The 26,524-nt window shown below is 36.8% G+C and overlaps 1 protein-coding gene across 4 annotated transcripts in view; it reads right to left on the bottom strand.

Annotated features, from left to right (window-relative positions):
* NIPBL (NIPBL cohesin loading factor) overlaps positions 1-26,524 on the bottom strand; it is a 213,703-nt gene that overhangs the window by 124,100 nt on the left and 63,079 nt on the right. For 2 of the 4 annotated variants that reach the window (XM_004387886.2, XM_023742000.1), the window contains exon 2: positions 1,522-1,664. In XM_004387886.2, the coding sequence (XP_004387943.1) occupies positions 1,522-1,585 (64 nt within the window). In that variant the 5' untranslated portion in view covers positions 1,586-1,664. Of the gene's footprint in view, positions 1-1,521; positions 1,935-26,524 lie in introns of those variants that run through there. The other 2 variants (XM_023741999.1, XM_023742002.1) reach the window with 2 other exon arrangements.

Below are 26,524 nucleotides of genomic sequence, written 5' to 3'. Positions count from 1 at the left end.
GATGTGCTATGCTCCTGGCATTGCTTTCTTGGTGGTACGAGGTTCCCAACTCTCTGCTTGCTTCCCTTTCATCGCACACCTCAGGGAAACTCCCTTTACGTTGGATCAGAGATGTGACCTTACTAAGGGTGTTACAGTCCCACCCTAATCCTCTTTAAGATAAAATTACAATCACAAAGTAGAAGAAAACCACACAATACTGGGAATCATGGCCCAGCCAAACTGATACACACATTTTTGGGGGGACATAATTCAATCCATGACATATGGGATTCTGAACATGGATAAAAACATCTTGTGAAGTTATTTTCTGGTAGCTCCTTTATTATAAAGCCTACAATCTTACACAGTGTAATACAAAGAAAAGCATGCCATCTCCTCACTTTTCACCCTTCCTTTTCACATTTCTTTTATTTATTTAGGTAGAGTGACACAGGGACTAACATTGTAAGTAACTATTTGCCCCATTATACGGGGACTAAGAATTATAGTTGGAGGTGCCTACAAAAAGGATGAATTCCTAAAAAATTGTATTACATTAAATAAATCTCAAAAGATTGACAACGTTCTTGAAATTTCTTAAGTGTTCAGAATAAACAGCCTGCTGATACAGTCATCTCTCCGTATCTGTGGGGGATTACTTCTAGGGCCCCCTCTCACCCTACAGATACCAAAATCCATGGATGCTCAAGTCTCTTACATAAAATGGTGTAGTATTTGCATATAACCTACGCACATCCTCTCATATACTTTAAATCATCTCTAGACTGCTTATAATACTTAATACAATGTAAATGCTGTGTAAATAGTTGATATACTGTATTGTTTAGGGAATAATTACAAGGAAAAAAGTCTGTACATGTTTAGTACAGACACAACCATCGTAGGCCTAACTACACAGTACACGTCAACAACGTAAACTTTTTTCTTCCTGAATATTTTCCATCCGAGGTTGGCTGAATCCATGAATGTGGAACTTGTGGATACAGAGGGCCGACTATACCTTTGAAAGATTACTGAACATGACATCCAAAATAACAATATCACTAAAAAATATATATAAGTTGAGTTGTTAAATTTTCTCCTTTGAAGGGCAGTTTCAGTTATCATTTTTATAAATGCTCTAAAAAAGTAGTCTGTATTGGTTCCTATATGCAAACTCCATGCTTCCTTACATTTGGTTTTTTGTAATACTCTTTTGTCATGTTCCTTGGTCCTTACTTTTTCACTAATCACATAAAAACCATTTCACAAACATCTACGACCAATTCTTAATGGGTTCTTAGGAGGAAACAGACATTAAGGTCTTACCTAGTATTAGCTGGCAATGCTAATTTTTGTTTTATTTAGCTTCTTTCACATTTATGCCAATAAATCAAAGGAAATAATGTTTATCACTCAAAATCTCAAATCTTAACAATTTTTCTATTACAACAACATAGATAATTTTTGTTAGAATCTCTCTCTAAATCACTGTTAACGGAGTATAGGGCTTAAATTAGATAAATAAACCAAACTTACGGTCTGTGAGACTAGCAATCCCCGCAAGAGTAGTGATGGGGACATGGGGCATATCCCCATTCATCCTGAAGTTCTGGAATGGTGGTTCCTATAGAAGTACTTAGTTCAGGTGCCAGCTGTCATTACTTTCCATTTCCCAAACACTGCAACACACAAAAAACAGACAATTACTTGTAAAACTAAGTCAACTTAAGAGAGAATGGTGAGTAACAATATACTATTAGGAAACTCTCAATCACTATAAAAAATAAAATTGTTTACTGCTTTTCTTGTTCAACCTAATAATAACAGTCGTTATTCTTATATCCTTAGTATATGTTAGACAGTGCAAAGTGCTTTGCACACATTAACTCATTGAGTCCTCGCAACAGCCTAAGGTGCGCCTGACCCAATCCATGGTGTTTTTAATTGCCTCACATGCATGCGAAAGCTGGATAGTGAATAAGAAAGACCGAAGAAGAATTGATACCTTTGAATTATGTGTTGGTGAAGAATACTGAATGTACCATGGACTGCCAAAAGAACAAACAAATCTGTTTTGGAAGAGTACAACCAGAATGCTCCTTAGAAGCGAGGATGGTGAGAGTATGTCTCACTTACTTTGGAATGTTAACAGCAGGAATCAGTCCCTGGAGAAGGACATCATGCTTGGTAAAGTAGAGGGTCAGCGAAAAAGAGGACGACCCTCAACGAGATGGACTGACACAGTGGCTGCAACGATGGGCTCAAGCATAACAACAATTGTGAGGATGGCGCAGGACCAGGTGGTGTTTTGTTCTGTTGTACATAGGGTCGCTATGAGTTGGAATTGACCCGACGGCACCTAACAACAACAACAGCCCAGTAAGATAGGTACTGGAACCCCTGGCAGTGCAGTGATTAAGTACTTGGCTGCAAACCAAAAAGGTTGGTGGTTCGAATCCATCAGCATCTCTGCAGGAGAAAGATGTGGCAGTCTGCTTCCATAAAGATTTATAGCCTTGGAAACCTCCTGGGGCAGTTCTACTCTGCCCTATAGGGTCACTATTATTCAGAATTTGACTTGATGGCAATAGGTTTGATTTTTTGGTTTAAGGTGGGTACTACTGTATCATGTACTTTACTGTTAAGGAAATTAATTTACAGGGAGATTAAAGTAATCTATGGAGCAAGGATTGCAGTCCAGGAAATCTGGCTCCAGAGTTTGTGTTCTTAACCACTTGACTACACAGCTAGACAGGGATACTCAATCTTTATAAGCACTGTAACACACATCACAAACACACTAAAAATCCAGCTTCACAATCTAGCTTCAATTTGCCTTTCTAGCTACGTCTGTCATCACTCTCCTATATAAACCATCCTCTCCAACTAAACTGGTCTAATAAGACTGTCCTGAATCAATCTTGTGTTTTCCCATCTTTATATGTTTCCTTGAGACATTGTCCCTATTTCAGAGGCCCTTCCTACCTTAGTCCAAATCCTATAATTCTTTAAGACCCAGGGCAAGTTTCCACTACTTCATGAAATCTCAGAAAAATTCAGCCAAAAACCCTTTTACCTTAATGTACTCTCAACTTATGACATTTATTGCCCAACATTCTTTTGGTAAAAATCATACATTCCTTTATGACATCTTTTGAAACTTGGCTTGTTTCATTCTTGCATAATTACTTAATGTTCATGTATTTACCTTGTCTTCTAACTATTGCTGCATGCTCCTTGAGATACAGGCAAGTGAAAGAAATAACACTATATCCAGACCTTATGCTAGGAATTTTACATATGTTATCTCACATGATGTAAACACCATTAATGTATCATTCCCGTTTTATAAATATGGAAGCTAAGGTAACTTGGCTAGGAAGTGGTAAAGCTTGCCTTTATCCCCAATTCACCTGACTCCAAAAGTGAATTAAAGATTATGAATCCCAGGAATATGTGGAATAGTTTTTCTATTGTTGACAGTGCCTCGCAAAGTGTTTTACACATAATACGTGCTCAAAAATGTATGATACAGTCATAACTGATTTAAATCAAGAAAGGACTCATACTCAAGAAATATCAGTTATAGTTCCTTCTTCAAGAATAATATATGTCAGACACTAGGAGTATAATCAATCAGAGCCCAGACTTACTGAAAGGATGATGGGGGAATCAGCACACCTGACAAAAGTTGGAGGATAGAGGCAAGTGATACTTCTCTGTCTGGTAACTGTCTACATGGCTGGATAACTGGGTAGGCAAGTGGAGTCAGGAAACGAATCATTACCACATCGCTCTACCCTGCTTTTTCGTTGGGTTACGTATAGAAGACAGTTGCTTCCACATTTGCCAGTCCTTATTGCATCAAACTTGGCTTTCCTCAACGAGATGGACTGACACAGTGGCTGCAGCAATGGGCTCAAGCATAATAACGACAGTGAGGATGGTGCAGGACCGTGCAGTGTTTCGTTCTGTTGTACAGAGGATCGCTATGAGTCAGAACCAACTCGATAGAACCTAATAACAACAACAAAATCTGTTACCTATCAGTTCTTTGACTTCTGCTCTGGGGCTCTGTGATGCCTGGAATTGGTCTATCCTACTAGTGCGATTTCAAGGACATGTATGCTCCAACTTGGAACTGTGTTGACTAGGTTCCAGCCTAAGAGCAACTTTTCTTTCTTTAGGTCATGTGGCTTTGGCATGGGAGTTGTAGGAACAAGTACCGCTGTCACCCTGATTTGGGTTGTTTCAGCACATGCCACTCCCATCTCCTACAGTCATTTAAAAAAACAAGGAAAAGATTACAATACAGAAGATAGTATAAGCATAGCCATATCACTTCAATAATTTAGCAGAGAGATTTTTTAAATTTATCAGCTCACAATATACTCAGGGTTGAGAAATTTCTCCAAAAGTATGGCAGAATGGGAATGTAGTATCTGAAAGATCTTGACAGAAATCCTAGCACCACCTACTTACTTAACTAGTTGTATGACTTTGGCTATGTCACTTACCTTCAGTGAGATTCAATTCTCTTAGACACAAAATAAAATTAATAAATTTTACCTTATGGAGTTGTTCTAAAGAATAATATAGAACAGACACATCGGAAGGAATGAGGTTCTACAGTCACTGGAAAGAGTGAAAATCTTACTAGTTTAAATTACCTTTGAAAATACCTTAAATCTCCCTTAATGTATAGTACTGGCATTCAAAGTGTGGTCTGAGGACCGTTGGTGGTGATGGTGTCTCTGAGATCGTTTGAAGGAGGGGAGGATCATAAACCCTAACCTATTTTCATAATAATACTAAGTTACTATTTGCCTTGTTCATTGTGGTGAAATTTGCGATGGTGGTACAAAAGCAATGATTGGTAAAACTGCCTGCATCTTCTTACAATTCAAGGCAATAAAACCAAGCTCTATAAGCAATTACCTTCTTCACTGCCATACATTCTCAGGTAAACAAACCAACAAACGAATACACAAACAAACACATTTTAAAATGCCAGTTTTACTTTAAGATGTCCTTGATCAGTCACTAAAAATTATTAATTTTATTCAATTTCAACACTTGAGCCCATATCTTCTTAATATTCTGTGTAACGAAATGAGAAGTACACATAAAGTACTGCTGCTGCATACCAAAAGGCACTTGGCAATTGATTGAGTTGCCAATTTTAGTCACTTTTTTCATGAAGTACTATTTTGTCTTGAAAAAATGACTGACAGACAAACCATGGTTATTCAGATTTGCGTATCTGGCAGACATTTTTTCAAAAATGAGTGAAGTAAGCCTGACATTTCAAGGAAAGCAACTGACACTATTTGTTGTCAATGACAAAATTCAAGCTTTTAAGTGAAAATCAGAATTTTGAAAATCAGAATGTATCTGCCACCAGGAACCTGACAGTTTCCAAACTTAAAAAGACTTTTCTCATGAGATTGGTGATGATCTCTAGTGACATCAAATGTGACTTTTTGATACCGTATGAAATGTGGTAACATTTAAATATGTACATAATTTAGTCAACCACTATTTAAATGACCAGCGCATGCTGTTTTAAAAATCATGCCTGGGTAAAAGATTCATTCACAAATGTAAGACAGACTAATAGATTTTAACGTAAGCAGACAAAAAAATCTGTTGCTATAGTTTCAGATTCCATGTTGCAACTGATCTTGCAACAACTACCATTTGTTGAATTTTGGTGTATAATCAAAGAAAAATATCCTAAATTACCTGAAAAGACTATTAAAATACTAAATACTTCTCTGTGTGATGCTAAGTTTTCTTCATATACTACAACAAACAACATATTGTAACAAACTGAATACAGAAACAAGTGTGAGAAACCAACTGTCTTCTATTAAGCCAGACATCAAAGAGATTTGCATAAATGTAATACAATGCTACTCTTCTCACTCCTGTTTGGGAAAATCTAGTTACTTTCCATAAAAATACATTTATTTTATATGAAGTGAATTTACATTACTATTTTAAAATTAATTGGTAAGTAAATATTTTTAAACTTCCTTAGTTTTTAATTCCTAATACAGTAAATATTGACAGATACAGCCCATTATCTTTGGATTCTCAATAATTTTAAGAATGTACTGCAAAGCAAAAAGTTGATGCACAGTATATATTCTTTTTTTTTTATATAACCCTGTAAAGTAGTTCTTATGCATACTAAAGCTTAAGAACTAATGAGCTAAACTAAAGTAGAAACATTACAAACCCGTTGCCGCTGAGTCGATTCCGACTCATGGTGACCCCCAGGTGTCCAGAGTAGAGCTGCACTCATTGGGTTTTCAAGGTTGTGACCTTTCAGAAGCAGACGGCCAGGTCTTTATTCTGCGGTGCCTCGACGTAGGTTTGAACTGCCAACCTTCTGGTTAGTGGTTAAGCACTTAACCATTTGTGCCACCCAGGGACAGTCAATCTTCCCATAAAAATGACTTAATTGACTTAAAATATTCAGTTTCTACCATGATGTAAAGGAGCCTTGGTGGCGCAACGGTTAAAGCTCTCAGCTAGTAACCAAAATATTAGTAGTTCGAACCCACTAGCTGCTCCATGGGAAAAAAGGCCTGGTGATCTGCAACAACATCATGATGTAACATCCAATAGATACACGAAGACATTCTGTAAAATTGCTAAACACCTTGTCCATTATTCTGTTCAATATCCACAAGTTTTTCTCATCTTAGTTTCAACATGTAGCTTTTGGATCATTTATCTTTCCTTTAACAGTAAATGTCTAAGTCCTTTTTGGAAATAGATAATATAGTATTTTAATATGCATATATTAATCAAAGATGTTTTTATTAAATACAAACTAATCAGCCAATACAAGTCTACTCTATATCGACTAAGACACAGTGATAAAACAGAAAATCAAATTGTAGCTTCCAATTTAAGCAGTTTAAGTGTTTCTCTTTTTTTGAGGTTGTATTTGCTAGTCAGTCACAGTTAAGAGAAATTCTAAGATTTTTGGGTTCTAGACTTCAATACAGTCAAATGATATAACACTAATAATTTTTCTTACTCGTGTATTTTACTGTGATTTTGTAAGTAAGAAAAGAAAAAAAAAGAAAAAAAAAAAAAAAAGAAGTATACAGATACCCAAAAACCAAACCCACTGCAGTCCAGTCGATTCTGACTCCTAACAACCCCATAGGGTTTCCCAGGCTGTAATCTCTATGGAAGCAGACTGCCACATCTTTCTGCCACAGAGCAACTGGTAGTTTTGAACTGCCGACCTTTCAGTTAGCAGTCAATCACTTTAACCACTGCATCACCAGGGCTCCTGTATACAGATACAGGTAGATAAAATTAAGAATTTTCTCCAACATTTTTATTATACACATGATACACCAAGAAAGGTGCATAAAACATATATGTATAGTTTAACAGAATTACAAAGTAAACATCCATAGAACCACCATCCAGAACGCTAGCACTGCAGTCCCCTCTAGCGGTAAGCACTATCCTGGCTTTTTTGTAATCGGTTCCTTTTTTCCTTTACAATTTAATGCCCTTTATACATATGTACATTCTTTTCTAATAGCCAGCCAAGGAAAAAATAATACTTTCCTTTTACGAGTGACTGATATAAAATTTAATAACAAAAGTCCATTACAAGGAAATAACACAGGAAATCGTATAGAAAAGATGTAACTACTATTGGCTATCCTATATTTGTCCTTTCTTAGCAAAACGGTGGACTTAACGCTGTGAAGTTATTACTCTGATTCTTTCAAAGTTACTACAGAAACTGAATGTAACACTCAAAAAAATAGCAGTCACATCAAGTGCTAAAAATAAATAAATAAAAAATAAATCAGAATATAAACTTCCTGACAGAGGTCACCAAAACATCATGATTTTTTTCTAAGTTTATGGTAATAAGAAAATTCCAATTTATGATTAGTTAACGGACAGAAAAAAAAATAATTGAATGCAAACTATTTACAGAGTATCACAAAACACCCTCATTATTCATACACAACTTACTGTTGTGCATGTAAACTGCAATCCCAAACAAATTAAGTAGTAATAAGTCACCAAGTTTAATTATTTAACTCAGAGGACAGAAACCATAAAGAATAATATACACTAGAGGGTTCTGTCTCTATTGTAGCCTACGTAACTTCATTCTATTTCTCTAAATCCCAGGTGAATAACATATAAAAGCAGATTCAACCCTGGGCTGTAGTTTTTTGCCAAAAATGATTTATGTAATTAGTAACCACATATGAACTAGAAGAATAATAAACTTCACCACGATTGTGTTTTCTTAGCACTGTAACAAGACAGCTGAATACTCTAACGTCAACTGAAAACTGTGAGTAAGGAGGTAGGGATACAGGAGCAATGACGCTTGCTTGATTTGAAGTGCTATAACCATGGACTGAATCGATGACTACTGACAAATATATTTATACCTCACTGCTGAACTATGCTGATATCACTGTGATCCAAGATTCTGAAGAGCAGCAGAGGTATTCAGTAAAAATGCACTTATAATTTTAGAAGAAAGTCACAGATTTTGAAGAATATGAGTAATCTGTGGAAGTGCTGCTGTTGTTAGGTGACATCGAGTGTGTTACTCATAGCGATCCTATGTACAACCGAACGAAACACTGCTCAGTCCTCAGATATCCTCACAATTCTTGCTGTTTCAGCCCATTGTTGCAGTTATTGTGTTAATCCATCTCTCTGAGGGTCTTCCTCTTTTTTGCTGACCCTCTACTTTACCAAGCATGATGTCCTTTTCCAGGGACCGGTCCCTCCTGATAACATGTCTAGAGTACGTGAGAGGAAGTCTTGCCACCCTCGCTTCTAAGGAGCATTCTGGCTGTACTTCTTCCAAGACAAAATCTGTTTGTTCTTCTGGCAGTCCATGGTATATTCAATATCTTCACCAACACCATAATTCAAAGGCATAAATTCTTCTTCAGTTTTCGTTTTTCACTGTCCTGCTTTTGCATGCATTTGAAGCGACTGAAAATACCATGGCTTGGGTCAGGCCCACCTTAGTCCTCAAGCGACATCTTTTGCAGCAGATTTGCCCAGTGCAGTACGTCATTTGATTTCCTGACTGTTGATTGGGGTCCAAGTAAAACGAAATCCTTGGCAACTTCAATATTTTCTCCATTTATCGTGATGTTGCTTATTAGTCCAGTTGTGAGGATTTTTGTTTTCTTTATGTTGAGGTGTAATCCATACTGAAGGCCGTAGTATGTGGCTGACTTTAATTGGAAGGTGACCCAGGTCCACTAAGGAACAGAATTCCTAGAATTCTAGAAATGAATATACACACTCCTAACTATACACGGCATTTCTGGTTCTGGATTTGGACAATGTTTGGTCTGCCTGGCTCTGTGAAAGTACACTGTCCTTCATGAAACTGCTGAAATTGAACTTGAAAGACATCATCTCTGGGGAACAATGTGTCCTGAATGAAAGAGAAACCAAATGGTAAAGAAGATTTTAATGAGTGCTTTAAAACTGCCACTTAAGGCAGTGCTTTTCCAATCTCTGGGATATAGTGACCCATTAGTGGACTGAAAAATAAATTTACTGAGTTGACAGCAACATTGAGAGGCATGGAGGGGATAGACATATATGAATATATTGCACATTGCTTTGTGAATCTAGGTAAAATGTCTAATTGTGGGTCACAGGTAAATCAGTTTGAAAGCTGCTGATCTAAATAAACAAAGTGAGAAGGAAAGTAGCTCACCTCCTAAGTGGTGATGGGAATGAAATAATGCATGCAAATTATCTGATATACTTCCTGACACATGGTAAGTGATCCAGAAAGTTCATGAGGAGAGGCAAGAGAAGCTAACATAGGTATGGGAGAAGACAGAAAACAAATAGGCGAATTTGGGAAAAAAGGGGTCTTTTTAATACAAATAATTCCCACTTCAGGAAGATCTATTATAAATTATCATTTGAAATGCCAGTACATATTTCTCTACAGTCTTATAAATTGTAGTTATAGTCCTAGGCCTGCCCATCTACAATTACTTAAATGATAAGGTGGCTGAAATAAATACTAGCAATAAAATGTAGAAGAAAACCAAACTGTTGCAATACTAAGAACTAAATCAAACACACAAAAAAGACTGAGTGAGAAATCATTTATCAACTAATTTTAGGAAAGGCTTGAGGTTTAATTAAAAGTGCTTAATTAGGGGAAGCTGATATAGTAAATTCTGTACTTAGCTCATTATAATGAGTCTGAGGGGTACTTCTAAGCACTTTCCAAGATTTTTAAAGACCCTAGTTCTTTTTCATTTAATTTCATTTCAAAATGTATGACTTTCTCATGCAAATAAAACAGTATTGGCAGAAGTTACAGTAATATTCAAATTCGGATTAATTTGGGGTAAAGGGCAGTCACATAATGTGATATAGATAAACTTTCCTATATCTTTGCAAGTGGAGGGCCACTTTGCAACTGACAGACAAGGCAGAAAAATGTGTATAATCTTGTCACAACCAGGTAACTTTTAGAAATACATCCTAAAGAAACGATTAGGTATGTGCTCAAAACTATGTATACGGATGTTCCTGTAACAATGTTACTACATTTTAGCAGTGAAAAATTTGTAGAAATGATGATGATGATAACATTTACTGAGCACTTAAAAACCTGCTGCTGTTGAGTCAATTCTGATTCATGGCAACTCCATGTGTTATAGAGTAGAACTCCCCCATAGGGTTTTCTTGTGGTTCTGTAGGACAAAGTCCTGGGGATCTGCTTCCATGAAAATTACAGCCAAGAAAACCCTATGGGGTAGTTCTACTGTCACATGGGGTTGCTATGAGTAGGAATAGACTTAACAGTACCCAACAAAAACAATCTTTATGGAAACAGATCACCAGGCCTTTCTTCCATGATACCACTGAGTGAGTTAAAACCATTTGCACCACCATTATTTGAGCACTTATCTTATTGAGCACTTACTATGTAATAAAAACTGCTGTAACCATTCTACATGCATTCTCATTTATTCCTCATACAATGTTACGAGGTACTAATATTACAGTTTTATTCATGAGGAAAAGGAGCTCCGGTGGCACAAATGGTTAACCACTCGGCTGCTAACTGAAAAGTTGGTAGTTCGAACCCACCCAGTGGGTCTGTTGGAGAAAGACTTGGTAACCTGCTTCTAGAAAGATTACAGCCAAGAAAACTCCATGGGTATGGAACAACCAGGGCACAAAGAGAATGCTGACACATTATGAAAAATATAACTAATGTCACTGAACAATTTGTACAGAAATTGTCAAATGGGAACCTAATTTACTGTGTATGTAAACTTTCAACAAAAACACAATAAAATATTTACTTAAAAAAACAAACAATCGTATGGGGGCGGTTCTACTCTGTCACCAGGGGTTCCGATTGAGCCGAAATAGACTTAATGGCACCCAAAAACAACAACTGATGAGGAAACTAAGGTACAGAAAAGGTGAGTAACTTGCCTAAGGTCATACAACAGGAGTCAAACCCAGGCTGACAGGCAAATGGATGTTTAAGATAACAACTAAAATATCTAACAGTATTTTTAATTTAATATTATTGGTATATGTGAGAAAGATGTGGCAATCTGCTTCCATAAAGATTACAGCCTTGGAAACCCTATGAGGCAGTTCCAGTCTGTCCTATAGGGTCGCTATGAGTTGGAATCGACTCCATGGCGGTGGGTTTTATTATTAGTATAATAAATGAATCAAATTCATGAAAGACTACTATGCATCCATTGAAAATCATGTTGGTAATCAATACCGATGTGAGGAAAGAAAACAGTCACCATATATAGCCAAGGAACAAAAAGAACAGGCTTCATGTGTCTGAATCCAAACTCCTCCCACTTACTAGCTATGTGGCATGGATAAATTACTTAATCTCCTTGTACCTCAGTTTCCTCTTCTACTCTGTCACATGGGGTTGCTATGAGTTGGAACAGACTTGACATGAAGTAGGAGGCAGGTAATATTATTTCTAATTTTGTTCTGAGGATGAAATGAGTTAATACATGCAAAGCATTTAGAACTGTGCTGGGCATGTAGTAAGCATTCAACAAATGTGAGCTGCTATTTATTATACAGTTTTCTACATCTTGCTTTTGTCATGCATAGGATCTCAGAAATCTTTCACATACACAGATATGCCTTTTTCCTTTTCTAATATTATTTCATAGGTCTGCTGAAACGTCAAATTTAAATAAATGTTATTCAGTAGATTATACCAGGTAAGAGAATGGTCTTTATGTAGAGTCAAGACTCCTTACTTCATAACAATATCGAGTATGTGCTACACATTTCTATGACACTTCAAGTACACTCTTGCTTTCTTCTTGTTCTGGACTATAGTGCAGTAAGCAAAATTCACTTTGAAGAAAATCAATATCAGATAAATTAACACCAAAAAAGTAAAAACCTGGCACTTTTTATACTAAGCTCGTAAACTCTTTTCAAAATTGGCGCAATATTTTAACAAATAATCTTGCCAAGCATAAATCCCTTATTTCCTTTATCTCTGAATACACCAATGATGAACTAAACATACAATAAATATATCAAATTGTTAGCTTTTTCCAAAACAACTTTTCAGTCTGCCTTAGTAATTTAATAAATGAAATTCCTTTAAATTCCACTTCATGTTGTTCTTCAAAATAATGTCTCACCTTTTCCTTGATATAATGAAAGCATTTTCCTTCTACTAGTTATTTATCAGTTAAAATAGTTTTAAAATGTCATACTCTAGGTTAGATCAATAGTTCATCCAACCGTCTATACATACTCCTTGAGTTATAAATGCTACCTAAAACAACAGTTTCTATAGCATTTGGCCCTTCATGATGATGTGTCCAGTAGTATTTATTTTGTGTCACCGTCTCAGACATTATACTAGGCAAGCAAAATAAAGTGGCCTTCAAAATTTGAGTTTGGCCATGGGGGTGTTGTAATGGGAGTGTACTTTCCAGGAGGAGAAAAGGGAAAGAATCATTGACTAAAAACTAACCCAGTTTTACTGTGTCTTCTCCATATTTAATTCCTCCACAAATCTGCGTCAAATTTATTTAAAATAAAAAGCAATGGCAAAGCTCTTAAAATTCATGAAAATATATCCAAGATATACTGCTAAGTGAAAATATTATCAATATGCACAGTACAAGCCCATTTTTGCCTAAACTATATCTATATATTACCACGTGTCTGTCACTTTGTTGTACTGTGGTGGTTTGCGTGTTGTGGTGATGCTGGAAGCTATGTCACTGGTATTTCAAATACCAGCAGGATCATCCATGGTGGGCAGGTTTCAGTGGCGCTTCCAGACTAAGACAGACTAGGAAGGATCTGGCGGTCTACTTCTGAGGAAACTGGCCAGTGAAAATCTTATGAATAGCAGCAGAACATTGTCTGATATAGTGCCAAAAGATGGGTCCTTCAGGTTGGAAGGCACTCAAAAACGACTAGGGAAGAGCTGCCTCCTCAAAGTAGAGTCAACCTTAATGATGTGGATGGAGTCAAGCTTTCAGGACCTTCATTTGCTGATGTGGCACGACTCAAAATGAGAAAAAATAGCTGCAAACGTCCATTAATAATCGGAACATGGAATTATGAAGTATGAATCTAGGAAAATAGGAAGTCATCAAAAATGAAATCGAATGCATAAAGATCAATATCTTAGGTATTAGTCAACTGAAATGGACTAGTACTGGCAATTTTGAATTGAACACTCATATGGTCTCCTATGCAGGGAATGACAAATTGAAAAGGAATGGTGTCACATTCATTGTCAAAAAGATCATTTTAAGATCAATCCTGAAGTACAACCCTGTCAGTGATAGGATAACATCCATACGCCTACAAGGAAGACCAGTTAATACGACTATTATTCAAATTTATGCACGGACCACTAGTGTCAAAGATAAAGAAATTGAAGAATTTTACCAACTTCTGTAGTCTGAAATTGACCAAACATGCAATCAAGATGCATTGATAATTACTGGTGATTGGAATGTGAAAATTAGAAACAAAGAAAGATCAGTAGTTGGAAAACATGGCCTTGGTGACAGAAATGGCACAGGAGATCACATGATAGAATTCTGTAAGAGCAAGGAATTCTTTATTGAAAATACTTTTTTTTCCCAACAATATAAACAGTGACCATACACATGGATCTCGCTGGATGGAATACACAGGAAATAAAATCAACTACATCTATGGCAAGTGGAGATGGAGAAGCTCAATACCATCAGTCAGAACAAGGCCAGGGGCCAACTACAGAACAGACCATCAATTGCTCATAAGCAAGCTCAAGGTGAAGCTGAAGAAAATTAAAACAAGTCCACGAGAGCCAAATTATGGCCTTGAGTATATCCTACCTGAATTTAGAGACCATCTCAAGAACAGATTTGACACATTGGACACTAATGCCAGAAGACCAGACGAGTTGTGGAATGACATCAAGGACATCATACATGAAGAAACCAAAGGGTCATTAAAAAGACAAGAAAGAAAGAAAAGACCAAAATGGATATCAGAAGAGACTCTGAAACTAGCTCTTGAACATAGAGGAGTTAAGCAAATGGAAGAAATGATGAAATAAAAAGGCTGAACAGAAGATTTCAAAGGGTGGTTTGAGAGGACAAAGTAAAGTATTATAATGAAATGTGCAAAGATCTGGAGTTAGAAAACCAAAAGGGAACAACAAGCTCGGCATTTCTCAAGCTAAAAGAACTGAAGAAAAAATTCAAGCCTCAAGTTGCAATTTTGAAGGATTCTATGGGCAAAATATTGAATGAACAGAAAGCATCAAAAGAAGATGGAAATCATACACAGAGTCACTGTACCAAAAAGAACTGGTCAATGTTTAACCATTTCAGGAGGTAGCATATGATCAAGAACCAATGTTATTGAAGGAAGAAGTCCAAGTTGCACTGAAGGCACTGGTGAAAAACAAGGCTCCAGGAATTGACAGAATACCAATTGAGATGTTTCAACAAATGGATGCAGCACCGGATATGCTCACTCACCTATGCCAAGAAATCTGGACGACAGCTTCATAGCTAACTGATTGGAAGAGATTCATACTTGCGTTCATTCAAAGAAAGGTGATCCAACACAACAGAATGCGGAAATTATCACACAATTTTATTAATATCACACAAAAGTAAGATTTTCCTGAAGACAATTAAAAAATTATTGCAGTAGTACATTGACAGGCAGCTGCCAGAAACTCAAGCTGAATTCAGAAGAAGACCATGGAACGAGGTATATCATTGCTGATGATAGATGGATCTTGGCTGAAAGCAGAGAATACCAGAAAGATGTTTACCTGTGTTTTTATTGACTACGCAAAGGCATTCGACTGTGTGGATCATAACACATTATGGATAGCACTGAGAAGAATGGGAATTCCAGAACACTTAATTGTGCTCATGAAGAACCTGTACATAGACCAAGAGGCCGTCGCTCAAACAGAACAAAGGGATACTGCATGGTTTAAAGTCAGGAAAGTTGTGCATCAGGGTTGCATCCTTTACCCATACCTATTCAATCTGTATGCTGAGCAAATAATCCAAGAAACTGGACTACAGGAAGAAGAACGAGGCATCAGGACTGGAGGAAGACTCATTAATAACAGATGACACAACCCTGCTTGCTGAAAGTGAAGAGGACTTGAAGCACCTACTGACGAAGATCAAAGACTACAGCCTTCAGTACGGATTACATCTCACATAAAGAAAACAAAACTCACAACTGGACCAATAAGCAACATAATGACAAACGGAAAAAAGATTGAAGTTGTCAAGGATTTCATTTTACTTGGATCCACAATCAACACCCATGGAAGCAGCAGTCAAGAAATCAAACAATGCATTGCATTCGGCAGATCTACTGCAAAAGACCTCTTTTAAAGTGTTAAAAAGCAAAGGTGCGCCTGACTGAAGCTACAGTATTTTTCAATTGCCTCATGTGTATGCAAATGCTAGACAATGAATAAAGAAAAACTGATGCCTTTAAATTATGGTGTTGGCAAAGAATATGGAATATACCATGGACTGCCAGAAGAAACAAATATGTCTTGCAAGAAGTACAGCCAGAATACTCCTCAGAAGTGAGGATGGCGAGACTTCATCTCACTTACTTGGACATGTTATCAGGAGGGACCTGACAGAAGTCCCTGAAGAAGGACATCATGCTTGGTAAAGTAGAGGGTCAGCAAAAGAGAGGAATATCATCAAGGCAATGGACTGACACAGTGGCTGCAAGGATGGGCTCAACCATAGAAATGACCATGAGGATGGTGCAGGACCGGGTAGTGTTTCGCTCTGTTGTACGTAGGGTCGCTGTGAGTTGGAACCAACTCAATAGCACCTAACAACAACAACGTACCTATATATAAATACAGTAAAACCTGCATAAGCCGGCAGCTGTGTAAGGCAGAATCCTGTGAGAGAAGGAACCCTCAAGTATTTTCCATTAATAGAGAGCGAGAGAAAAGTGGTAAGATAGCACCCTGTCAGAGGTGGAAAACTTGCAAGACCTGGAAAAACAAGGCAGTCATGCTGAGTTTTGGCTCTCAGAGGTTTCACTGTACTAGCCTTTAGTGCAAGAAAAGGCTAAAAGCCTTTTCAATGAAAAAGGTGCAGCAAGTGAAGGTAACTGTAATGAAGAATGTGCTTCAAGTAGGGGTTGGCTCAACGATTTCAAAGTAAGGGCACATTAAAGGGCAAGGACAAGTTGTCCATAAATCGGATGTTTGTAACCCAGGGACTGCCTGTGTATTTATTGCTTCAATTTTTTTTACTTTGAGAATATTATGTTATGGTTCAGAAAAATGATATAAACTATGGATAGAAAATGAAAAAGCTTAAATGAGTCTTCTAATAGTTGCTTTTATATGGACATAGATTTTGCTGGGATATTTAAATAATTATCCATGAAATCTATGTTAAGCATCTACTATATGGAGACACTGTACTAGGTGCTAAAGATTAATAGTATATGTAGGGTATATTCATACACACCTTGGCCAGAACATAAGGCCAGAAAGGTGAACTGCAACCTGCAAAGGAGTCTACTATGTAATCCTGAACTTTTCCTTGTATCTTTGATAAAAGCAAATTTAAGCTTTCAGTAAGCCTAATCTAAAAAACCAAAACACCAGATCTGTTGCCATTGAGTCGATTTTGACTCATAGTGACCCTACAGGACAGAGCAGAACTGCCCCAGAGGGTTTCCAAGGAGCAGCTGGTGGATTCAACTGAAAAGGTCAGCAGCCGAGCTCTTAACCACTGTCACCAGGGCTCCAAAAGAGAGAATCGAGGCAGTTAAGTCCTGTTAGGAGAATACTGCAATACTGACATGTAACGATGGTTCACTTTTGGACTTGTTCAGATTGAAATGGCAACATAACATCTTGCTGAAGACGTCTAAAGCTGGAAGTTGGAAATTCAGGAACCGACAAAAGTGGTCAGAACGTCAACTCTAGATGTGAAAATTATCCACAGAGGGTTGATAACAGCCAAATAATAATCATCAATGAAACTGCCAAGAGATAAGGTAACATTGTAGGGGAAAAAAAGGTTTTTTTTTTTTTTTAGCACTTCTTATGTGCCAGACATTTAACACATCTTTCCTTAATCATACCAAAATCAGAAGGTTGTGAAGATTATCTCCATTTCACAGATGCAAAAGTTAAGGCTCAGAGCCTAAATACTTTGCCTATGGCTACACAGATAGCACAAAGCATAGCTGGGATTTGATTTCAGGTATTTCTAACTGAATCTTGTATTTCCATACATGTTTGCAGGATATAAATCTATAGTAGGGAAATACCTACTACATTAATACGACAGCAATATAAACCAATAAAAGCTATACAGAAAACGGTAAAAGTTCTTCAGAGAAGCTAAATGTTTGTTCAAGGTCTCACAGCCAGTAATTTATCTAGCCAAGACTAGAAAACAAATGCTTAATTTCTAATTCAGTATTCTTTACACAACGTTGTTGCTTTGAGTGATTATAACGTTATTTTGAAATAACTCAAATTTCATATATGTGGAATATTTAGCTGATTAGCACTCTTCTTCCTAGGTAATGTTACTTTCGGTTGGGGAGGTGGGGCTTAAAACTAGTATGTTTTTATTGTCCCAGGTTGTATTACATTTAATATTATGTCTCAAATCCTCTTGGGAAATAGGTAGGATAAAAATCTTAAATAGGTAAGTAAATAAATAAACCTATGCTGTACTATCCATAAGGTTTTCTTATGGATAAGAAATTTCTTACGTATCAGTTTATGGTATATTCTAATTGATTATTCCAGGGACAACCAGAAGAAGGAACAAATCCATCTAGGAGGAAGTACAGCCAGAAAGCTTTTTAGAAGCAAAGATGGTGAGACTTTGTCTTGCTTATTTTGGACATATGATCAGGAAAGAGTAATCGCTAGAAAAGGACATCATGTTTTATTAAGTGGAGGGTCAGCAAAAACAAGGAAGCCTTCCATGAGATAGACTGACATAGTGGCTGCAACAATAGGCTCAAACATACCAAAGATTGTGAGAATGGCACAGGACCAGGCAACATTTCATTCTGTTACACGTAACGCTTCCATGAGTTGGAGCCAACACAACGGCACTAACAACAAACATTGTACTATTTACTATTTTAAATGAGAAAAACTAAAGCAAAGCTCTAAAGTTCTCTTGAGACACATGCTTTGCTTTTGGGGCTGTGAGCTGCCATGCATGTAGAGCCCGTCTTGCTGCAGCCACTATGCTGGATACCAATAGTGTATGTGTGTGTCCCAATAATGTAGCTGTACAGTAATATACGTTATATTAACGGAAAGATAGTCATATCACTGAGTACTATTATGCAGAGTAAGAAAATTCACCAATAAGTAAATCAAATTGAGATTTAAGATGTCTCAAAAGCAGTTTATAGAATGTGTATGTTCACTAAGAAGTAAAATAGTTTTATTAATATATCTCTATAATCAGTTTTCTTCCTTGTTCTTATCAATTAATTTCACATGCATTTTATATAAATTGACTTTAGCAAAACTTCATATCACTTTGAAAGGTCTCAGTTTTAACAGTTAAATTCATTTGCAGACGTCTGTGAGAAGTTGCACAAAGTCTAATCAAAAGTACAAACTACATCAGGAAAAAACCGTCCTGGAATTTGATTAATTATACTTTTTTTTTTTTTTTTTTAAACAGAGGAAATTTCCAAGTGCTGCTATGAGTTATTTGGGTTCCTGGTCCACACAAAAAATAAATTTTATTTTTTCACCTTCTTTTACTCTGCAAAAGAAACAGCCTGTCTCCAAGCCCCTAATAAAGGTTGATCCTGTATCTTAAGACTATTTGAGACTACTTCCTATAGAGGTATTAGAAAATCAAAATTAAACGACTATTTTATTTCTTTCTAAATGGAGTTTAAGCTTTAAAGAACTATAATAAGATCTAGGTCTTATCTTTTGACCACAACACATTTGATGATACACAATTTAATCTGAAATATAAGAGAAAAAAAGTTTTTACATGAAAATTGCTGAACAGTCCACAAGAGGGCACACTTTCAATTGCTGTAAAAGGGTGGGAATTTTTTTTTTTAAATCACATTTTTGTACTAATTCATCAAAGGTTAGCCAAATTGTTCTGAACCGATTATTCAACACTATTGAAAAGCAACAGATTCTGAAGTTTGTAATTTTTTGTTTAAAACATACACAGAGAAAATTATTTTTGATGCATATAAAGTGTAAGATAAACTTGGGTATACCAAGACTTCTACGTTGATAATAAATTACAAAAGCATGTAATAGTCTTAACAGCCATCTTGATTCTGTTAACCATTTGGAATTTACCCTCAGAATCTTTTCAAGAAGCTCTGGTTATTTTGATTTTTGATCCTCAAATCTCTTAGGAACAATTAATTCAGTTTGAGAACAAACAGAATATGCTTCAGATATTTAGGAAATTCTTCCACTTCAACAGGTTAAGATCATTATTTAAAGCATCCAAAAGAACTGAGAAAGGGTACACATAGTGGAAGACATGCAAAAAAGCATGGGTCACTTATGCATAATCTGCATACTGATCCCAATCTGCTTCAAAGATACCATCCCAGCAACACTCTCTTCTCTCTCCGGCATCATCAGTTTTCCCTCTTATTGGATCATTCTCATCGCTATATAAACACCTATATGCTGATAAATCTCATAACCCCTCCACAAAAAGATCCCCTAAAATCCCTTATCTTAGCCCCTATATGCTCCCCTTTGCCTGATTTTTCTGTTCCCTTTCACAGCAAAACTCAGAGTTGTCTACATTAATCTCTAATTCCTCTCCTACTTTCTCTTGAACCCCACATCATATGTGTTTTTATTCTCATCATTATGCATTATGGTTGGGAATTCAATGTCTTTAATAGACACAGGGCCATTCTAATTTTCTATTTCATTTTGTGTTGATTTTTGGTAAATATATATATATTTTTTTGGTAAAGGAATTAATTCATTTCATCTAAGTTGTTAAATATACTGGCATAAAACTGTTCATTTTTTAAATTCTTTTGATTATTATAGTATCTGTAGCGATATACTCTTTCATTTCTGACCCTGTAATTTGCATTTCTCTTTTGTTTTGGATTAGTCTTGCTATGGGTTTATCAAATTTACTAAACTTTTAAAAGAACTAACTTTTTGGTTAATTTTCTCTATTGTATGTCCATTTTCTATTTAACTGATTTCTGCTCTTATTTTTATAATGTCCTTCCTTCTACTTACATTGGTATTTATCCAAGAAAAGAAACCATATATCTATAAAGTCTTGTCCATAAATGTTCCTAACAGTTTTACTCATAAGACCCTCACACTGAAAACAATTTAAATAGAGATGGGATATACAAACTGTGGCATCATTTAGTATATAACAGAGTACTACTTAGTAATAAAAAAGATAGGAGTACTGAACCAGAGCCTCCACGATCCTGAGCCCTGAAGAAATAGATGGGCCTGGCTACCACCCCTGACTGCCCTGACAGAGATCACAAGAGTCCCAGACAGAACGGGAGAAAAACGTAGAACAGAATTCAAATTCATGAAAGAAGACCAGACTTACTGGTCTGACAGACAGTGGAGGAACTCCCAAGACTATGGCCCACAGACACTCTACTAACTCAGAACTGTCATCACTCCTGAAGCCTACTTTTCAGACAAAAATTAGACAGGCTTATAAAACAAACAATAACACACATGAGGAATGTACTTCTTAGTTCAAATATACGAGACCACAGGGACAACTCCTGCCCAAAACCAAGACGAGAAGGGAGGAAGGGACAGGAACTGGATGAATGGACACATGGAACTCGGGGTGGGAAGGGGAGCATGCTGTCACATTGTAAGGACTACAACCAATGTCACAAAACAATATGTGTATACATTTTTGAATAAGAAATAAACTTGAGCTGTAAACTTTCACCCAAACACAATAAAAAAAAAAAGAGTACTGAAACACACAACAACATGAATGAATCTTACAGACATGCTGAATAAAAGAAGTCAAATACAAAAAAGTATACACTGTATGATTCCATTTATATTAAGTTCTAACTAATCTAAGGGAAAAAAATTAAAATAGTAGTTGTCTGGGGATTGGGGACAGGTTTGACTGCAAAGGGGCATGTGGGAACTTTCTGGTGTGATGAAATTGTTCTATATCGTGAGGGTATACCCACTTGTCAAAATTGTAAAGTCAAGATTTATGTTTAAATTTATGAAAATTTTACCAACCTCCAAAAAGCTGCAGAAGTAATAATGATAATAATTGAGCAGTGGTTGGAGAATGGGTGGAGGTACAGATGAAACTGAATTTATATTAAAATTACAGCATGTTGATAATTGTTGAAGCTGAGTGATGAATAGTAGGCATTTATTATACTCTTCTGTTTACTTTCCATACCTTTGAAGTTTCCCATAATACAAACTTTTTTTTTTTTAAACTGAGTTAGTTTTTTGCTGAGTGTAAAATACTATTGTTTTATAGTGAGGTCAGTATTAAAGTCCTTACGTTTTTTTCAGACTTACCATTGCTAAACCATGTTTCCCTGAGGCTGTATTTCTGCAACTGGTTTTAAAAACCCATAAAAAAAAATTCAAGAGAACCAAATATAACCATTGAATAATGTAACTAATGAATGTGAAGAAAGATTCTAGGATAGCTTTTCAGGAAAGATAAACTTTTAAAAAGTAAATTTAAACTAATAACAAACAGACTCCTTACTAAGGAGTCAAATTTCAAAATTATGTTAAACTGTTTAAACTTAAGGGAAGAAAGAAATAAACAGGGAAAAGTGATTTTTGGTTCATTTCACCTACGGTAAGTAACCTCTTTATGATTTTCATTGGAAACCTCTACTATGTAATTTTATTTTTTTCTGAATTATTATAGTCATGTTCAATGCTGTTGTTAGCTGCCGTCAAAATGGTCCCTGACTCATGATGACCCTCGTGCACAACGGGATCAAACAGCTGTGGGTTTTCATTGGCTGATTTTTGGGAGTAGACTGGCAGGCCTTTCTTCCTAGTCTAGAAGCTCCGCTGAAACTGGTCAGCATCACAGCAACATGCAAGCCTCCAATGACAGATGGTGGCTGCATATGATGAACACTGGCCAGTAACTAAACCTGGGGGTCTCCCATCTGAAAGCTGAGAATTCTGCCACTGAACCACCACTGCCCTTCATTAAAAAAGACAACGTAAGAGCGACTACATCCCCAAGTAGAAGGCTAATGGAAGTACTAAATCAAGTGACTTTGAGTGTGTTCTAGTATAGCCTCTAAGGTAAGGATTCTAAACAGCAAAAGCACTTGAACAAACTCTTTAAACCTTAAACTCTCAAAACAGTGTTTTTGTTGTTGTTTTATTTTGTTTCTTGGTGTAGAAAGACTTGGGAAATTAACTAGATAGTGATTTTCCATGACAAGAATATATAAGAACAGACTGATTTTAAAAATACCTAAAATAAATGATTCAGAAAAGATATTTTATCGCATGTTATAGGTGACTTCTGTTCTTATTTAAGCAATCTAAGCCAAACTGGAGGGTGAAGAAAAGAGGGATGCAGAAAGATAGGCTTCTTATATTTTAATATAATTAACTATTGTTGTTATTGGAGCACTGGTGATGCAGTGTTTAAACATTCAGCTGCTAATCAAAAGGCTGGTGGTTTAAACCTACCATCTGCTCTGTGGGAGAAAGATGAAGCAGTTTGCTTCCATAAAGATTACAGCCTTGAAAACCTCTGGGGCAGGTCTATCCTGTTCTATAGGGTCCTTATGAGTAGGAATAGACTGGATGGCAATGGGTTTGTTGTTGTTATGTTGTTAGGTGCCAACCAGTCAGCTCTGAATCACAGCAACCCTATGTACAACAGAAAGAAACACTGCCCAGTTCAAGCGCCATCCTCACAATGGATGCTATGTTTGAGCCCATTATTCCAGCCACTGTGTCAATTCATCTAACTGAGGGTCCTCCTCTTTTTCGCTCACCCTCTAATGTTCCCAAGCATGATGTCCTCCAGGGACTGGTCCCTCCTGAAAACTGGTCCAAAGAACATGGGCCGAAGTCTCACCATCCGTGCTTCTAAGAAGCATTCTGATTCTACTTCTTCTAAGACAGATTTTGTTCGTTCTTCTATCAGTCCATAGTATATTTAATACTCTTCGCCCACACCATAATTCAAAGGCATCAATTCTTCTTCGGTCTTCCTTATTCACTGTCTAGCTATTGCGTGCATATGAGGCAAATGAAAATACCCTTGCTTGGGTCAGGCATACCTTAGTCCTCAAAGTGACATACTTGCTTTTTAACACTTGAAAAAGGTCTTTTGAAGCAGATTTGTCCAATGTAATACGTCATTTGATTTCTTGACTTCTGTTTCCATGGGTGTTGACCGTGAATCCAAGTAAAATGAAATCCTTGACAACTTCAATCTTTTCTCCATTTATCATGATGTTGCTTATTGGCCAGTTGTGAGAATTTTTGTTTTCTTTGTGTTGAGATGCAATTCACAATGAAGACTGTAGTCTTTGATCTTCATCAGTAAGTGCTTCAAGCTCTCTTTGCTTTCAGCAAGCAAGGCTGTGTCATCATCATATCACAGGTTGTTAATGAGACTTCCTCCAATCCTGATGCCTCATTCTTCTTCCAATGCTCCAGCTTCTCGGATTATGTGTTCAGCATACAGACTGAATAAGCATGGTGAAAGGATACAACCCTGATGCACGCCTTTCCTGATTTTAAACCATGCAGTATCCGTACGTTCTGTTCGAACGACTGCTTCTTGGTCTGTGTACAGATTCCTCATGAGCACAATTAAGTGTTCAGGAATTCCCATTCTTCACACTGTTATCCATAATTTGTTACAATCCACAGAGTCGAATGCCTTTGTATAGTCAATAAAATACAGGCAAACATCTTTCTGGTGTTTCCTACTTTCATCCAAGATACATCTGACATCAGCAATGATATCCCTCGTTCCATGTCCTCTTCTGAATCTGGCTTGAACTTCTGGCGGTTCCCTGTTGACGTACTGCTACAATTGCTTTTAAATGATCTTCAGCAAAATTCTACGTGTGTGATATTACTAATACTGTTTGATAATTTCCACATTCTGTTCAATCATTTCCTCTGGAATGAGCACAAATATGGATCTCTTCCAGTTGGCTGGCAAGGAATCTGTCTTCCAAATTTCTTGACATAGACGACTCAGCACTTCCAGCGCTACATCCATTTGTTGAAACATCTCAATTGGTATTCCATCAATTCCTGGAACCTTGTTTTCTGCCATTCCCTTCAGTGCAGCTTGGACTTTCTTCCTTCAGTACCATTGGTTCTTGATCATATGCTACCTCCTGAAATGGCTGAACGTTGACCAATTCTTTTTGGCACAGTGACTCTGTATTTCTTCCATTTTTTTTTTTTTTAATGCCTCCTGTGTCAGTCAATATTTTGCCCATAGAATACTTCAATATTACAACTTGAGGGCTGAATTTTTTCTTCAGTTCTGTCAGCTTAAGAAACGCCGAGTGTGTTCTTCCTTCTTGGTTTTCTAACTGCAGGTCTTTGTACCCATAAACCCGTTGCTGTGAAGTCGATTCTGACTCTGGGCAGCCTTACAGATCTTTACACATTTTATTATAATACCTTGTCTTCTTGAACAGCCCTTTGAAATCTTCTGTTCAGCCTTTTTACTTCATATTTCTTCCGTTCACTTTAGCTACTCTATGTTCAAGAGCAAATTTCAGAGTCTCTCCTGACATTCATTTTGGTCTTTTCTTTCTTTCCTGTCTTTTTAACAACCTTTTGCTTTCTTCATGTATGATGTCCTTGATGTCATTCCACAACTCACCTGGTCTTAGACATCAGTGTTCAATGCATCAAATCTGTTCTTGAGATGGTCTCTAAATTCAGGCAGGATATACTCAAGGTCATATTTTGGCTCTCATGGACTTGCTCTAATTTTCTTCAGCTTCAACCTGAACTTGCATACGAGCAATTGATGGTCTGCTCCGCAGTCGCCCTTGACCTTGTTCTTACTGATGATATTGAGCTTCTCCATTGTCTCTTTCCACAGATGTAGCTGATGTGGTTCCTGTGGTTTCCATTTGGTGAGGTCCATGTGTATAGCCACCATTTATTTTGCTGAAAAAATGTATTTGCAATGAAGAAGTCGTTGGTCTTGCAAAATTCTATCACTGGTATTTATTGTAATTACCCATTAACTAGTCTATTAAAAATTAATTTCAGTAATTCTCTACTTCTACCCTGGTGGCGCAGTGGTTAAGAGCTCAGCTGCTAAACAAAAGGTCGGCAGTTTGAATCCACCAGCCGTTCCTTGGAAACCATATGGGGCCGTTCTACTCTGTCCTATAGAGTCACTATGAGTCAGAATCGACACAAAGGTAGCAGGTTTTTTTTTTTTTCTTACCCGTTTACCGGTCCTTCCGAAAGCTACTCAATGAATTACCCTAAAACAATTGTTTTTATTATTTACTTCCATAATTAATACCAACAAAAACAACTTCTACAAACTTTATTCCAAAGCCCTTATCCTTGTGTTTAGTCTCCTCCATTCTTGCCAGACTTGTCAACTTACTCTTTCCAAAACATGCTGCCCTCAATTCTGTGCCTTACACTGCTGCCATTTCTCTATAATCCTTCAAGCTCAACCTCTTCCTTGAAACCTTCCTCTACTATTCCACTTCATAATCTTTTCCATTAATGAACTCCTGTATTGCATGTACACAAGTTAGCATCTGACCATATACAGTTCTAGTCTTGTTAATATTTTCACTGGTACTTTAAGGACAGAATCTTGTCTCATTAATTTTTTTTTTTTTTTAAATAATCTTCCCATAACTCCTATCATCATGCTTGTCATATGGATTAGTGTTGTTGTTAGTTGCCACTGAGCTGATTCTAACT

This window comes from Trichechus manatus, unplaced genomic scaffold (genome assembly GCF_000243295.1).
Source record: "Trichechus manatus latirostris isolate Lorelei unplaced genomic scaffold, TriManLat1.0 scaffold00197, whole genome shotgun sequence".
NCBI classification, from domain to species: Eukaryota; Metazoa; Chordata; class Mammalia; order Sirenia; family Trichechidae; genus Trichechus; species Trichechus manatus.
This window is presented reverse-complemented; position numbering and strand designations above follow the sequence as displayed.